The sequence below is a fragment of the Amphiura filiformis genome, chromosome 16 (assembly GCF_039555335.1).
Source record: "Amphiura filiformis chromosome 16, Afil_fr2py, whole genome shotgun sequence".
In the NCBI taxonomy this organism is placed as follows: Eukaryota; Metazoa; Echinodermata; class Ophiuroidea; order Amphilepidida; family Amphiuridae; genus Amphiura; species Amphiura filiformis.
Genome location: NC_092643.1, coordinates 19590014 through 19608977, shown reverse-complemented (window position 1 = coordinate 19608977; position 18964 = coordinate 19590014). Strand labels below are relative to the sequence as shown.

Here is an 18964-nt window from a genome sequence, read left to right as displayed (position 1 = left end):
GTTTGGTACACGGTAAAGGAACACTAGAAGGACGCCGACAAAGTGGAAACCAAAAGGTCACACCCGCGTAACACGGAAAGAATTCACCACATAATTCAATAAATCAGCAATTACATATCATATCGCTACACCAAATCATGTCATATACTGGGACGACGGAGCAACCATACTTGATGTTGATAAAGAAGCTATAAAACCAGTTCATGACAAATGTCAGGGAGCCACATGGATAAGGAGAAAGGGGCCAACGCCATGAACCGGGACATCGGCAGTTACATCTAGATCACGGGTACGATTCAATGCTCACACCATCGCACCCTGGGAATGAGGCTATCGGTTTCCGTGACAATTTTTTTTCTTGCTACCTAATTTTCTGCTGTTGAAGCTGTAATTTCCGCAACAGTTTGTTTTAATTGTTATCCACGAAATCCATTGGTCCCAGCTGATAAGCTTAGCAAACTTACGATAGGTGCTAATTCAAATTGATGGAATAATTTCTATAGCCGAGATATTAGTGATAAGCGACTGAGAAAATATCCAATGAAATAGTTGATTTTGTGTTCCGGACGAACTAAAATATGACCTTTATTGGCCAAAAATCAGTGGAATATCGCTGGCAGCGACTGCGTCATTAAACATTTAATGCTTAGCTTCGATCCCTACTACGGATTCCTTATACACAAACGTTTGGAAATCATTGTTCAGATTGATTTATATTAATACTGCAACATGCTTGAATTTATTGGTGCTACATGGTCGGCAGTATTGTCTGCAATTTTACTATTATATGCTTTATTTTGGTATATTGTTCACGGATCTCGTCGATACGTCAGAAGTAGCTTGTCTTTGAAAGGGAAAACTGTTGTTATTACTGGTAAGGTCTAAACATTAATGCAATGGACTCTGGTAAATAAAGATCTTGGCTTTGTCCATAAATTTATGTTACTCCTAAGACTAGTAGTAAGAGGTTCATACACTAGCTTCATACACTTCATACACTATGGACTGTCTGTTATGAATCCAATTGGGCTTTTGCTAATCTAGAAAAACGGTAAATCATAGTCAGTGTCTCAGAATGCTGATTTAACCCAATAAAAAGGCATCAAATCCAGGAGCTAGGCATCAAACCCATGAGCTGTTTGGAGCGCTGCCCTCTCGATCCACGCCAGGGCTTTACCTCTACATCCCACAAGGGGCCCTAAGGCAACCCTTGGACCCCACCCTTTAAGGCTCGCGCTCCGCGCTCGCAGAAAATATTTCGACAACCAGTTCAATATTTTAAATTCTTTTTCACCCGAAAATAATCTTCGATGTGCAATCTTTTCAAACCTGCCACACCACGGTTACTAACTTGCATACTTACTTGCATGATTAATCTCATGATTTAGAGCAAAGGTTTGGTTCTGAAACACATTCCATTCCCGTTCCATTCCTATAAATTGTACTCAATTCTTCACTGCCAGCAAATCCGAGGTATTGACTAAAACATCCGACGCTTTATCAGATTACGTAGATTTGTAGGAACTCACTATTACGTTAACCATTTAAATTTGTACAGTCTATATCTATTTTGAATGCTTGATGCCTTTGATATAGAATTTATGATACTAATCTCACATCTCATTCTTTTTTATAGGGGCAAGCAATGGGATCGGTAAGGAAACCGCCATTGATTTAGCACATCGTGGCGCCCTCGTGATATTGGCGTGTCGTGACCTTCACAAAGGTGAACAAGTAGCGCGGGGCATTCGACATGACTCTGGCAATCATGATGTATTATGCCGCCATCTTGATTTATCCAATTTGGAATCTGTCAGAGAATTTGTACGTAAATTTGATGATGAGAAAGACAGACTGGATATTCTAATCAATAACGCAGGTACGTTTAATTTGGAAATTTGCTTTGGGCGTCACTAATTTTAGCTTTTCAGCTACATTCATAATGCAGAAAAGAAGCATACTGCAGTTACTGTTCATTTTCCTATACACAATATACAGTGCTCTAACCATTGACGTGTGACCTCTACAAACAGTGTATGTTAGAGGTATAGGGCATTGCCTAGTTAACATCACTGTGTGAAAAATAACCTGCCAATATTTCTTGTACTCTCTGAAATTCTAGAAAATATAGTTTTGTAACATGTCCTAAATTTTTAGCTAATTTTATGTTTGAAAATATTCGCATTTTGGTGTTTTAGCAAGGAAGGGCACGGCATGGCCTGCAAAATTCCCTGTGTAAATCGAATGCAACTTTTAGTGACTATCACTGACTTGTGGATCGCTCTCTTCCGAAGGGCATTAAAGCTAAACCACTTGACGGATATTTTTTTGTACTTGCTGTCAATCATTACATTACATGCTGGATAAAAACTGAGTAGGTGGGGTCATCTGCAAATGTTCCTACCTCCCTGATATGTAAATGACAAATTACAGCAAAAACAACTCCCATATCTGTCTATAACTTTGGTCAGTGGAGCGAGTCAGGGGATTTCAAGTGGGTGATTATTGATTGGCAAGTGCCATATTTGGGCATAAGTGCAGTCCACCATTCAATGTGGAGGATGTGCTAGACTTTATCGATTGATTTTGCTGGAGTAATTTCCAGTTAATCAGGTTTAAGTACTGGAAAGGTCGAATCATGTTTGATGTGCAGCATAACTGCACTATGGGCTAATCATATTTTTATCAAATTCATAATTTCTTCTACATGCTGACTAAAGATAGTAAAACCAAGATGGAAAAAATGTATTCATAATTATGTTTTACGGATCAGACTGTTATTCAGTCGGGTCGGATCGGGCCGGTCTGATTATCTTTTCAGAACTGGGGAGTTTGAAAAAAAAAAAAACTTGCCCACAGAAAGGATCATGTTTATTACAATATTCCATACAAATATTTTATCTCTTTAATTAGGTATAGCAGTTGCTTCTCACGACGGTGAAACAACCAAAGAAGGCTTCGACATTGTTTTTGGTGTGAACCACTTCGGCCATTTTTTACTGACAAACCTTCTTGTCAACAAATTGAAGGAGTGCGCTCCCAGTAGGGTAATCACCGTGTCTTCTAGAGAAGAAAGGAGAGCAAACTCCATGAATTTCACCTCAACGGAATGCGAAGGAATGAAATATCCTGGTTTGAAATCATATAATTTGAGTAAAGCGGCTAACATCATGTTTGCCCGTGAATTAAGCAGGCGTCTGGAAGGTACTGGGGTTACAAGTTACAGCGTAGAGCCTGGATTGGCATACACAAATATATTTGCCTCAAATATTTTTGGACCAATAGTTGAGTTTCTTCTGAGACCTTTACTCTGGTAAGACACTATTAGATTAAGGGTATACAATGTATTGTTGGTCGAAGCAGCAACAAAAATGTAGTTCACAGCATCTTGCGAATGGTAGTGAGCTTTAGCAGAAATTGCATCGCTCAATTCATTGCAAGCGTGTAGAAGAATTCAAATATCACAGATATACTTTTGTAGGTCCTGTGGTTCTTGAGTTATGTTGTAAAGAGGGCTGAAACAATAACATTTTTGTAAAACTCATTAACAATAATAAATTAAGCAAGTTTTCAAAGTACATGATTTGTAGAATGAACTTTTACAAAACACCAAAGTGTTATTTTTAAATAATATATTGATTCAGATAATGAAAATCGATTTTTGTGGTTGCTTCGACCAACAATACCTCGTATACCCTTTAAAATCTTCATAATCAATAATAGAAAACGAATAATTTCGATTCACTAGGATTAGATCTGCGATATGCATTTGCAAAAATAGTATCGAAATCTGATAACAGTACTGGTCGCCTCCTCCACCTTCTCCTCCTCCTCCTCTCTCCCCTTCTCTTCCTTGTCATCGTCATTTTGACGGCGTAATCTTTAGCATCTCCATCATTATCGTCTTCAGTTTGTCTTCTTCCTTCTCATCTTTCATAACTTTCTCTTTCTGTTGCCCTTCTTCGTCATCATCGTAATCGTCATCGCCATCGTCATAGTTGGCATCTTTATCATCTTCATCTCCACTTTTTCATCAACTCTTTATTTTTCCTATGCATTCTCGTCTTTTAACAGGTGAAAGTGAAACAATAACTGTTTTTTCTCATTTCAAGTTAGATGTGTACTGAAAATGTTTGTGTTTGTGTCTTCGCATGTGTGTACTGAATATTGTTATTTTCTACAAGTGTCACTATATTGTCACTATATACGGCACAATTAATATGTGACAATTACTTCCGGCATATGTTAGTTTGGACATTGGTGAAACATTACTATTCTCCTTTTCAATGCAGGTTAGTCACTACGACAGCAAAGACAGGAGCTCAAACCACTATCTTCTGTGCTGTTGACGAGTCCATCACTTCCAAGTCAGGTCGGTTGTTCGGCAACTGCCAGGCGGTTGATATTTGGTCGCCGCTTGCATCAAGTGATAAGCTGGATTCTAAACTTTGGGAAGTTAGTTGTCAAGCGGTGGGGATTGACGATACGTTGTGAAAAAACCAGGGAGTTTCAGTTTAAAATGTCGTTGATCATGTTGTTGGTTTTATCATACCGACGAACCACGGATGACTATAAACCGTCGCTTTCTATAGTCTGTATACCTTCCTCGAGTCAGCAAAGTAAAATCAAATTGTGAGATTTATTTTCTCAAAAACTGCTAATTTTTGCAGGAATCTGTTGTGCTAGTTGGATTCCTTGCATCATTTCCTTTCTGAAAATGTATACTTTTATATACTTGTCATCATTATATTTAGTTAGATATACAATAAAAAACAATATCTAAATTACTGACTCGAGGAAGGTATACAGACTATTATATAGGCCTATTATATACCGTAAAAACTCAATAGTTCGCACATGTGCTTACTATCGAGCGCTTTGGAAAACATGAAATTGTACCAAAGTCCGGCGCTTTACCAACTGAGCTAATGGGGTTGAGACACACATTTACAGGCTTACTTGTTCGTATATAACACTGCGTTGATTGTATCGATGATTTGCTCAAAACCCTTTACACTTTTGTGGATGGGGCTCTTCATGTTTGCATGTTCTAAAAGCGCTCGATAGTAAGCACATATGCTAAATATCGAGTTTTTACGGTTGAAAGATATAACAAATTAGTTTATGGCAACTACGACTTATCGTTATTGAGTTGTCCTACAAACCCTCATTTTTAGGCAAAATTACATGTTTTTGGCTGAACGGGAGTCAAAATTTCAACTTACTCCGATTTGGGCAAAAATGGTGGCAAATTGCTCATCTTAATGAATCAAGAAACGGCATGGAACTTACCTTCTAAACTGCTTACTTGTTATATGCAATGGAAGTCAAAGATCAACAGTGGCCAATGGCCACCCAACAATGGCCTTTGACCTTGTGAACACAGCAGATAGACAAAACTATTCTTTTTCTGATTCTATGCAGCCAAACAAACAATTTGCTACCATTTTTGCCTAAATCGGAGTCATTTGAATTTTTGATCCATGTACAACCAAAATCGTGTCATTTAGCCTAAAAATGAGGTATTTTGTAGGATAACCCAATAACGATAAGTCGTAGTTAGCACAAAAAATATACATTCTTTTAATCCTTATCATCAGACTAGCAAATTGATATATCTTTCAACAAGATCGAAGCATTTTCAGCTTTTTACCCCTGTGTGACCTTTCGTAACCTCTAGCGAAAAAAGTACATAAAATTGGAGTCCACTTCCCCCCAGTGATCTAGAGGGTCTATACTAACACCTCATGGAAGCAAGATTGGTTGATATGGGTGTTGAACTCGACCATTTTTCAAAGCCCCTGCGTCTAGACTATAAAACCAACCTATACGATAAGATCACGCCCAACTGATCTGTTTATATAGTGAAACATTGCTGATTTCACCCCAAACTGTCTACGAACCAAGTTTAAATCTCACCGAATAATTTAAGGTGGTACTACACCCCTTGATAAATTTATGACATTTTTGCATTTTTCTCAAAAACTAATCAAACACTGGTAACAAAAATTATACATATTATAGGGGCAAGAAATCCAGTTAATACACTGGAATTTCAGTGACTCAAGACAAGTAGTTATTGATTTATTGATCAAATATTGGTTTTCCTTCATTTTTGACTGTAATTCCACAACTGTTGTCTGTGCTGAAATAAAATTTCCAGTGCAGTAATTCGAGTCCTTGCCCCTATAACATACATATCTAACTTGTCACCAATGCGCTATAATTTTTGGAGAAAAATGCAAATATAGGCACAAATTGGCCAGGGGTGTAGTACCACCTCAATAAGCTAATAAATACTTTAGTAACTACATGAAAATGAAATTTGATACGATTATCAATATAATGATTGAATTGGAATTGATGATCCTTTTGACAGATGAAAACATGAATTGTTGTACGTATTGGGTTTTTATTGCCCCGTTTTCTTCCAACTGAAGCGATCGCATCGCCCAATTGGGCCGCTTCAAATGTCTATTGCCCAACAAAATACGGTATATCGCGAGTTTGTGCAAGAAAGTCATATTTGACTTCACGATTGACCTGATCTGAGATGACCTTAGGTCTAATCAATGAAGTATACAGCAACATCCTTTAAACCCCATACCACTTTGAGGAAATTACTTGTTTCACCAAAGGATCCAATCCCGCTGGAAAAACGAGCTGGTTGTGTGTATCAAATCAACTGACTGTCCAAAATGTTATATTAGACAAACTGGCCGCCAACTGAGGCAACGGTTAAAAGAACACAAATCTACTGCCCTAGCAGGACCCCCTCGGCGGTCACAGAACACTGTACAGACTCACACCATCCCATAGATTGGGACAATGTTAAAGTGCTTGACAGGGAAGACACAGAGTACCCACCAGTAGCGTAGCCAGTGGGGTGGCAAGGGGGGCAGAGTGCCCCCCCTGACAAAAAAATGAAAGAAAAAAGTGCCCCCTCTGACAAAAAAAGAAAGAGAAAATCTGAGGGCAAAGGAAAAGAAAAGGGCAAGGAGCCCTTTTCTACCAAAAATACACACCGATCATGGGCCAAAATAGTGTAAAATATAACATTTTTTGGGCGCTGCGCGCGCACATTGTCACAATAAAGCCCTTTTCATCCCAATCATGGACGAAAATCGGGACGAAAATAGTGCAAAATACAAAATTTTTGCGCGCTACACACACACATCGTCCCAATAAAGCCTCTCTTAAAACAAAACCGGTAATGTATTGTATGATGCAACTGTAATTTTTTGTCATCTGTGCCCCCGAAATTTTACGTTGCCCCTCCTGACCAAGAAAGCTGCCTACGCCCCTGGTACCCACCCTTATATTATAGTGAGGGAAGCCATAAAAATCAGAAGACACACGCCGCAACTGTGACCAGGGCCTCGAGATCCCGACACTGTATACTTCATTGATTAGACCTAAGGTCATCTCAGGTCAATCGTGAAGTCAACTCCTTCACAACATCTTTGGAGTTCTCCTGATGAGGACGTGTGTCACACGTCGAAATATTGAGGTTAGTTCTCAATAATTTTGTGTTGAATGACTGTTTAGACTTACTTTGCTGTTCAAAATCCTAAAGTTATAATTTAATCAACATTTGCATTGTTCTCCGCGCAATTTGTTGGGCCCTGCTGACCAACAATAAACATAAGACTAGTGTATGAAATTTATCAAATCTCATAACCGCGATATTTAGCGATGAGCGACTGACAAAATATCCAATGAAATTCTAAGCTTGGTGTTCCGCAAGAACGAGAATATGATATTATGACAAATCGGTCACAAATCGCTGGAATATCGCTGATTGCAACTGCGTCAGTAAATAATTTATCATGTATATAGGTTCGTTCCTACCCTGGATTCTTACACGGTACACCTATAAATATTGGAAATACACATATAAGAATTGGAAATATTAAACTGCGAATTGATTGGTATTATTCCTTCCAACTATTATACAACATGCTGGAATTTATTTGTGCTACATGGCCGGTCGGCAGTATTATTGGCAATTTTACTATCACATACTGCAGTTACTGTTCGTTTTCCTATACACAATACACAGTGCTCTCACCATTGACGCGTGACCTCTACAAATAGTGTATGTTAGAAGTATAGGATATTGCCTAGTTAACGTCACTGTGTGAAAAATAACCGGCCAATATTTAAAGTATTCTCTGAAATTCTAGAAAATATTGTTTTGTAACATTTCCTAAATTTTTAGCTAATTTAGGTGTTTGGAAATATTCGCACTTTGGTGTTTTAGTGTATGTTATAGGTAATAGGACATTGCCTAGTTAACGTCATTGTGTGACAAATAACCGGCCAATATTTAAATTATTCTCTGAAATTCTAGAAAATATAGTTTTGTAACATGTCCTAAATTTTTAGCTAATTTAGGTGTTTGGAAATATTCGCACTTTTGTGTTTTAGGAAGGATATGTAAACGACAGATAACACCAAAAAATATGAAGAAATTATTTCCAAACCGTGTTAAGTCAACAACCATTATGTTTCTCATTGTCAAGAATGCTAGTTAACAATAAGCAGACTATTGTCTCATTTCGTGAATAAAGGCCCACATAGTATTGTTACCTTGCGCTCGCTATAATCGGTTACCCAACTGAAACTATAATACCAGCTCATTTCAATACCGCACAGGTAAAACACAAACATGTGTAATTAAGATTTAATTTAAATCTGGTCAACCAGACATACCTATTTTGACGGACGAACCGACGTTACGACTGAAACCTTCAGTCTTCAGCTGGGTTGTGATGCAAATGACCTTGAGTACCGGACACTTCCGGTCGACGAGGAATGTCCTTTATGATTCGGTCCCAGCCGTGTGACAGCTTGGCCCGGACGCCTCCTCCACGGTTGAGAGATGGTTGCTCCGCTCTCACCCCGCTCAAACCAACGCTGCTCACGGTCTAGAATACGGACATCCTTGGTGTCAAAGTGGTGTCCGCTGGCTTTTAGATGTAGAAAAACCGCTGAGTCGTTACCACCTGAGCTGGCTCTGCGGTGTTGTAGCATGCGGTTGTGAAGAGGTTGGGCGGTTTCTCCTGACGGGCTTGCTCCTCCGAACAGCGTACCCCGTAGACCACTCCACTGATCCTACCCTTGGGCTGTTTGTCCTTGGGATGCACTAAGGACTGGCGGATCGTGTTTGTAGGTTTAAAATGAGTGGTGATCCCGTGGTCGCGATAAATTCTTTTGAGTTTCTCAGACAAGTCACCGTGGTATGGGATAGTGATGCTTGTAGTTCTTTTTGGCGGTTTTGGTGTTGTCCTTGTTCAGGGCCTTATTTATAGCCCAGTCCTGGTAACCACAGTTACCCAGAGCTTTGCGCAGATGCTGATATTCCGTGATCTTGTCGGAGTCCTTAGTAATGATGGAATCAGCTCTGTGGAACAAAGTGTTTACCACGCCGAGTTTCTGAATTAGCGGGTGATTGGAACCGAATTGTAGGTACTGGTCCGTGTGTGTCTGTTTTCGATAAAAAGACACAGTAAGGGAGCGATCAACTTCCACGGACACTAGACAGTCGAGAAAAGCGAGTTTGTCAGTGTCCGACAAACCTTCCTGCGTGAACTTGATATGAGGATCAATTTGATTGATGTGGTTGAAAAACCTGTCAAGTTCATTAGATTTGATTATGATGAATGTATCGTCCACGTAACGATACCATCTAGAGGGCGCTATACCAGGAAACGTTGACAAAGCACTGCGTTCAAATCTTTCTATATACAGGTTAGAAATTATCGGTGACACAGGCGAGCCCATAGAACATCCATGACATTGTTGGTAAAAATTGCCGCTGTATGTAAAGTAGGTGTTGTCTAGGCAGAGACTAAGTAGATCACATAATTGATCAGGCGATAAGGCTGTCCGCTCATGAAGTGTAGTGTCCTGAGTCAAAACTTCGCAAACCGCTGAGACTGCGTCCTTCGGAGGAATGCTCGTAAAAAGGGCAGTAACATCGAAAGATGTTATAGTCTCATCCGGTGCTAACGATAGGCCTTGGATTTTTCCCGAAAAATACTTAGAGTTCAGAATATGGTGGTCCGTAGGCCAACCACAGGACCCAAAACACTAGCCAAATATTTGGCGATGTTATAAGTAACTGAGCCGATACTGCTCAAGATCGGACGTAAGGGAATGGTGTCCTTGTGAACCTTCGGGAGGCCGTAAAAACCCGGGATGGTTTCGGATGTCGGTTCGTCTGTCAAAATAGGTATGTCTGGTTGACCAGATTTAAATTAAATCTTAATTTCAACATACCCAGATGAATGAGAGTCTACACAGTTAGAAACATGTGTAGTGTGGATTTAACCAGAGAAGATCTGATTTAATCAGTTGAGCTGTTTTCAATGAGTGTTATCTTGGTTTAATAGCTTTTATAGGGGTACTACACCTGTGGTAATTTAGACTATTTATTTTTTTTCTCAAAACTAATACACACTGGTAACAAAAGTTATGTATATTGTTGGGGCAAGGAATACTACACAGAAATTTCAGTGACTCAAGACAAGCGGTTCAGTAATATGATAGGAAACGAGGAACATTCTAGCCGTACCTCTTTTCTTATCATAAATAACAAACCGCTTGTCTTGGGTCACTGAAATTCCAGTGTAGTAATTAGATTCCTTGCCCCTATAATATACAAAACTTTTGTTACCACTGTGTTATTAATTTTTGAGAAAAATGCAAAAATATACACAAATTTATCGAGGGTGTAGTACCCCCTTAATTGGATTTAAGTCCTGCAAAGGGCGTGGTGAATTCTACTGTAGACATGACTGCATCATGGATGCTTTATTTTGGTATATTGTCCATGGATCTCGTCGATACGTCAGAAGTAGATTGTCTTTGAAAGGGAAACCCGTTGTTATCACAGGTAAGGAAGGTGTTTAACATTAACATGATTAATGCAATCGCCTCTTGGATGGTAAATCAAGTTCTGGGCATATGATAATTTATGATAATTGCCTAATTGTACCTTATGTGATGTTTTTGTCCCTGAAAATAAGTTACTCCATGGACTACCTGTATATGAACCAATTTGGGGTGAATATGCGAATCAATCCCATTTCCACAGACGTGTTATAATCAACCGGTTCGTTCCAGGGCTAGACTCCGGGCATAAAGAACTTTGAATGAGAAACAGGTTCCAAAGATGGTTGGTCTCTAATACGTAATCATCCCCTTTCCGTTCTGATCTCACTTGAAAACTATTTCCGAGGTATAATGGTTTTCCCACCTACCATACCCTAGAAATCGTGACACCTGATTTTACTATTACTCGTATATTTATGCCACTGCACTAGTGGCCACCCGTCTTTCACCATTCGTAAATGACAGCAATGGTTTTTGCTGAGGTTTGTAAACAGGGCGATTAAAAACTTGTGATATTCATTTCAAAGAACTGTCTATATCATGATAATTATTGGACTGAGATAAGGACAAATAAATTATGTGACCGTCTATGTTTGTTCACGTTAACAACGTTACAATTCTTGTCTATACAGGCTGTCTCAAAAAAATTGTGCAAGTGTATTGCGCCCTCTTTGGAGCACGGTGGCCTAGCGGAACGGGCACTGACTCATTCGAGCCCCGGTGACGCCATCGTGTTGTGCCCTTGAGTAAGCCACTTTATCTCGATTACTCCTCTCCACCCAGGTGGTACCGGCATTCTTAAATGCTCAGAAGGTAACAGACTCGCTGTAGAGGAGGCACAGTGTCAACACCCTGTATTATAAATATTTTTTTCATAGCTCCATACTCCGTTGGTGAAATCAATATCCTATTGTTGACATAGATAAAGAAAGTTTAAAGATGCATTGTGAAATACACGTGTGATCGAATATTCAATACAAGCACCTGGATTTTAGGTGAATGGGCTATTTGTGTTCCTTTATATAATAATATTGTAATTCTTAAGGGCTGGGGTATGAACGTTTGGACAGTATTTATTTTGGGACATTAGAGCACATCAGACATATCGAATTGCATTCTGAATACGAAGAATGTCATTCTGATATCAAATAATTTTGATTTTTGAAATTCGCAATTTAATACACATTTTATGGCAAATCATTAAAAATTGATATTTTTGATATTTAACAGTACTTGAAGTAAACTTTATAAATCTGATGATTTATATTTTAAAGTGTATGTAGGTGGGATGAAAAGCCGACGATCAATTGAAAATTTTGACCTTTCGTATTGAAGATATGGATTTTTTTCCCAAAACACCAAAAAAAATTAGGTCTTTTTGGGAAAAAATCCATATCTTCAATATGAAAGGTCAAAATTTTCAATTGACCGTCGGCTTTTTCCTCCCTGCTACATACACTTTAAGAATATATCATAATATAATTTACTTCGAGGACTGTTATATATCAAAAATTTGAAAAATATCAAATTTTTATAATTTGTCATAAAATTTGTATTATATTGTGATTTAAAAAAAAGAAAATTATTTGATATCAGAAAAACATGCTTCGTATTCAGAATGCAATTCGATAGGTCTGAAGTGCTCTCATGTCCCACAAAAAATACTGCCGAAACGCAATAAACGCTCATTTTGGATCCCTTAAGTTTGAAACATACAGGTTACTCATGACGTTAGCAAAGGCAGGAGCTCAAACCACTATCTTATGTGCTGTTGACGAGTCCATCACTTCCAAGTCAGGTTGGTTATTCGGCAACTGCCAGGCGATTGATATTTGGTCGCCGCTTGCAGCAAGTGATAAACTGGATTCTAAACTTTGGGAAGTTAGTTGCCAAGCGGTGGGGATTTCGGATACGTTGTGAATTAAACAACCAGGGATGGGAGAATCAGTTTAAATTACTTGTCGTTGATGCAGCGTAAAAACCTATAAGCGTTTCCGAGGTACCAAATCTGTATTTGCTTTAATTAACATTTCCAAACAACAATAACAACAAAATCACATTTTAATCAAACAAATTTTATGTTGTAGTCTAGATTAAAGAGCACAAGCATGGTTAATTTCAATATGCTGGCACGTAAGATAACTGAGATGTGATGAGGTAGAACTTTTTGAATGATCCTCGTATTAAATACTAATAATGATATTAAATGGAACAATGATAATGGAATGAATTCCCTTCTTACTTTACTTAGCCTAAATTGTATATGTATGGTTGAGACAATATTTCGTACCAGCTTATGTATACAATTAATACAAATTTGTATACAAATATTATGATAAGTTCAATGAGTCCAAATTTCGTGTGCTGCACCCGTTTTATCGCAGTGTATATCGATAGGAAGTGAATTATTATCTAACATGTCAAACAAAATTAGACAGATAACCTTTGGTACTTCAAATTTGTATAGATTCCGCAGTACTATTGCAGTAAATATGGAAAAAGTCCCGGGTAAAAGTATAAGCATTAATATAAGCCTCCTGCGCACCGCTATTTTCACAATTAATTACCATGCTACAATATGGAATGGCAATATTTTATGACACTATGGCAAGATTTCGAAAGATATTGTTGTTTTTGAAATTTTGAGTTTGCATGAGCATATGCCAGCCTGGAAATAGCATACACGAAACAAGATTTACATTTGCGTGAGCGACTCATAATGCGCATTATATGTACTATCTAATCATGCTAATGAAATTGGTTAAATTTGTTCCAAACATGGACAATTAACTGCCTGAAATCCAAATAAATAATTGACTTACAGAATATTTCAATGGCTGAATGGTCATCATGGTCATGGGCGTTGCTAGTAACCTTTATCACAAGTATGACAGGTAACCAAAGTACACACGAATAGACAAAAAATAAAAATAAATTTTAATTCTAAAATTTAATGAAATTCTTTATGGAATAAGCCTATGGACATCTTTTGATTACATTAATATACTTGCAATGTACATTATCACAATTCAGGCGGGTCGGTGGGGAGCATGACACATTTGCACTTAAATATTGAGACAAATGAAGCTGACACACAAGAGGAATGACATGGGTTCTCTAAAGGAGTTCTCAAGGTTTGATATATTAAGGGCATCACTCTCGACCCATGTGCATGACTTTCCTCAGGAGAGGAAAATGCCCAAAATGTTCCTTTTAATTGGCGCATGACTTCTTATAAGATCAATAGGCTATTATATTAAAATATACACCGCGTTTTATAGTTAAAATGGCCCAAACCGGTCAAATATGGCTCCTGCCACCCCACGGGCCTTAAATGATGTCATTATAATATACGATACCAAATCAGAAGTATTTTTACATTCGGACAGGTTGGTAGAAATGCATATGTATTAAATGATAATATCAAAATCACTCTTAAAATAAGCCTATAATAATGTTTCATGTATACAAAACCTGAACTGTCCATCATTGAGGTTCCAAAAAGATTTTAATAGTGATCTCGAAAACACAAATAATTAAATTTATATTCGAATACTCTTTAACTATAATTCATTGAATTAACCACCGAAAACGCAAATTCTTTGAATATATACATAATTGATAATCACCTGTAGTAGACCTATTTCAGTATTTAGTACAAATTATTAAAACAATACAATGGTGTTTGTGAAATATTACAAAATGTTGAAGTGCCATATAATATATCACAATATACTCCATCGATATTTCTCTACGCCTGAAATATAATACCCGTAGGCCTTTTTTTTTTTTATCTCTCCTCCTCCTCCTCTCTCTCTCTCTTTTCTCATATACACGTAGGAAATACGACCTTCCGAATTTATTTACATTTATATTGAATAAATACAGCTGAATACACGTTTTACTACAATTTAACTATATCTACTATCGTGACCATAATAATATAATATATACAAAAAAAGTGTCAAAAAACAAGGGAAGAGGCTTACGCATCATGCAGTGGATACATAGAAACATTACAAACAAGCGCACGAGATCAAATTAATGATGCTAATCGTTATACTGAATATACATGATATATCTACATACGTAAATATCTACATTTATCAATATACAGGGGAAAGAAGAATTACGCATCGCACACTAGCACAATTAAACATGAAATTACAAATGGAAACGTGTCAGGCATAGGCGGATATACCAGAGTAAAAATTCCGGACATTCCTGCCTGTGCGAGGACTTGAACCCCCAAGTCAGGCAGGTATGTCCGGAGTTTTTACTCTGGTATATCTGCCTCTGCATGTCATGTTTCCATTTGTAATTTCATGTTTAATTGTGCTTGTGTGCGATGCGTAATTCTTCTTTCCACTGTATGTCAAAACAACATAAAAAGGGTGATATCTTCAATATAAGACATATTTACACAGGACATGGAGAAAATCTTTTATTATAACAAGATCTGATCAAAAGATATATTTGTTTTTCAAAAGTTATTTCTGATTTGGCTCTTTTTTTTTTATTTGGCTCTTTATTCTGATTTGATTGTTTCTGGAAACGACTCAGTCAAATAGGGCCTGCTATTGATCATTGACTGAAACAAAAATCCTGAGCTGTTGTTGTTTTTATGTTTTATGAAATTCTCAACATTGACGCCACCTAAAGCCACCTAAAACCAAAAAAATGTCACTTAATTTTATAGTGAAATGTCGTACATTTATATTAAATCTACCAAGAAAAGCTGGTACATTCAACATTGTAATATACAATGGAAATGCAGTGAAATTTAAAACAAATTACTTTTTGTGATAATAGTAATTATTTCAAAACCTTTCAATTCCATATTTTGTTCATTACGTCACCTCCGCCTTACACTACGTGTTCATTTTCACTTCACAACTTAGTTCCCCTGAGGTTTCTATCTGTCACTGAGGTGAACTCATGAACTAGTTGTCATGCAGCCATAGGCAGTACATAACAGTGGATGTCATGGTACAAAAATGGGTGATGACATTGATGCGGAGTAGCTTCTGAAGGAAAAAGCTCTTCCAAACTCAACCCAACTTTATACAAGGGTCAAATTTCAAAATTGCCCAATCTTCTTTAACTACTCCATATGATTCGGAAGAAAGTATGAGATACAGTAAGATGACCTTGGTCGATCATGTAGTTGTCAAAATGGGGCGTATCACTATATAAAGGTATGTTACATGCACTGTGCAACTATATAAGTTATTACCATCGATTTTGCTGAAAAACGGGAAGTGAAATATTGCATATTCTTTAAGGCACTGGTAACCTAATCTCAGTGAGTATACTATAAGATTGGCATGTATTTTTATGGGGCCATTTTCTGACAGAATAGCTGCGCGATGTTTTACTGTAAACTTTTTATAAAAGTTGTATGTGGTTACTCCGACTGCAACCATATATTACAATAGGCATGTCACTTTACAAATGAAAAATAGACCTTGACTGGTCAGTTAGACCCGGCCTAATCCTTATCGGTTTATCCTAAACTTTACTAACTAGTACAGTCCTCTATTACCAAGTTGAGATCTGGGTACTTCTTTCAGTTCTGTGCCATCAAAGAAGGCAGCATTGTCTTCGCCAGTGACGTATCGAGGACTGCGAGGATCTGCACTGACAATGTATCTGGTACTACGTGGTTCGTCTGTACATTGTAGATGGAGAGAGATATAGAGCGTACGAGAAAGATACAGTGAAAGAGAGAAAGTAGAGCGACAAAGGAAGGGACAGAAAGACAAAAACAGAGTGAGAGAGTATTTAATTATACATGCGTCGCTTTATTTGAAATCCATTCTGGTTAATACGATTTTTGATATCCACCATTTCAGTTTAAATGAATGATCAGTTTTTATAGAATAAAGAAGAAACTGACATGTCGCACTACATGGCCTTCACTTCCCTTGAAACAACATTACGTCCACGGTCATGGTTGTTTGATGGCATGTAAAACTGAGTCATTTTTAACAAAAGTTGAACAATGATGGCGCTATGTTTCTAAAATATTGTTTGCTCCTTTACAAGGGGTAGACACTTGTAAAATAGTATTAGAACATCAGCAAACAGACTAACAAATAACAAATAACAAAAGGGGAATTTTCAAAAAAAAAAATTTATATCATGAAAGGTAAGGTAGAACACATATTATTTGGATAATTTAAATGAAAAATATATATAAATAGCGCCCTCAATTTGCACAGAAATGCACAGCTTATAGAATTAAAATTACCACAAGTAAGCAGAAAAATATGAATAATTTACTAGAAACACCACCACTCACCAAACCAGAGTGAACAAGATTCCTGATAGGAATCGAAATATTTCTAGTGAGTACCTAATTTTAATTATTTGGATCTGTACTGAGAACATTTGCTAACCAGTGATTTATGATTTATGTTACTGCTACAAAATGTAGGTGTATATACAGTTTATCAGTGTTATAGCTGTTGGTATTATTCATGTCTAGAATTGAACATTATAATAATGTTTTGTTAGAAATATTAATAAATGATCACATCAAACAACCGTGCGGTCTGATAAATCGGCATCACATTATATTAATGGTTCACAATAGCCGAGGTTACAATCTTACGTTAACTGACCACGACCAATGTCAGTCCTTTGCGCATTACATTTACGTAAGGGCAATCAAAAAACTGCTACGAAGGCCAAACTGTTGAAACTTTTAAAATCATTCCCCTTGATAACCCATCTATAAAAATCGTAATATTTATAATTGAGTTTGACTAACGATACTCTTGTGCCCAGTTTACATTTTTTATTAAGTGGACTATAGAAAGGACTTACCAAAATCGTCCTTCAAGTCATATGACCGATTTTTACGGAAATATGAAGCTAGTAGACTTCTGATACGCGCCGTATCTTCTCCTTTCTTGCGTTCCAGCATGGCGGCTCCTGGTCTAATTAGACGATGTAATAACGGCAACGACATCGCCAATAGCACAGCAGCAAACGGAAACATCCAAACGCCCAATGGGTTATGGGTATTGATGAACCAAAGAAACTGGAATTCCGCGGCTAAGACCACAGATGCTAAGAAAAACGTGAGCAAAGATCCGAAGAATCTCTTGGGAACAGACCGAATTTCACTAATGACAAAGTACCATAGATCAAGTTCAATCGCAGGCATTCCGTGTGAGACGGTGTGAAGAGTGGGTATGTTGGTACTCTTGATTTCTGCACCCGATTGCCGACTATTACGCTTGTTTATATTGGCCAACCTTTCCTGAGCGCGTACTACTTCGTTGATTATTACTTTTGTTAACTCGGTGTAATCCTGATGTACTTCATTATAAGTTTTTAGACCAAAAAGAGGATTGCAAAGCCGATGATCATAGGAGGTAAGATAACATCATGATTGGTTACCAAGCCAACGAATGTACATTGAGTTAAAGTGATAAGATACCAAATTATTGGTGGAACGCGAAGAGCAGCGAAAACTACAACTATGGCTCCGATTGGAATCTTGCATTGCCAGTCAAAAAGACATTGTTTCACAATGTAAAAGGAAGGTAGAGAGTTGAAGAAGAGTCGGACGAGAAATAAAAGTCCATATGGAACCAGAAGAAGTAAATAAGTGACCACACCGAATGTGTATTTACACATGTACTGAGTGTCACAGTCGGGACCTGAGCTGATCCAGTCCCAGAGACGCCAAAATTCGTATTTCCATACACGAAAATCAAGAGCCATTAGCATCCGTTCTCTTGCGTGGTAGATCATTGATTGCGTAAGAGGAAGATCTACTGGTTGGATCCATAGTTCGCGCGGAAGCTGCATAAATGTGAGACGTTGGTGATCTTTGTCCGATTCCCACTGCATTCCAAGCTGGTCGGAGATCAGAATGTTAAACATGTAGGAAAGAAACATGACAAGGAAAACGACATAGTATGCGATCATTACACCGATGTAGACCCAATATCCAGTTGAGTCCATCCTCTCTGCCGCATGGACGCGATTGGCATAATCATCCTGGTTGACCAGAAACGCAACTAGAGGCTGCAAGTAGCTAAGAAAAATT

At 37.7% G+C, this 18964-nt stretch overlaps 1 protein-coding gene across 1 annotated transcript; it reads left to right on the top strand.

Annotated features, from left to right (window-relative positions):
• Positions 1-729: 729 nt before the first annotated feature.
• LOC140136375 (dehydrogenase/reductase SDR family member 13-like) lies at positions 730-4494 on the top strand. The gene is made up of 4 exons (XM_072158101.1): positions 730-874; positions 1637-1879; positions 2914-3313; positions 4293-4494. Exons 1-4 carry the CDS (start codon positions 730-732, stop codon positions 4492-4494), a joined length of 990 nt encoding a protein of 329 aa, XP_072014202.1.
• Positions 4495-18964: the final 14470 nt, after the last annotated feature.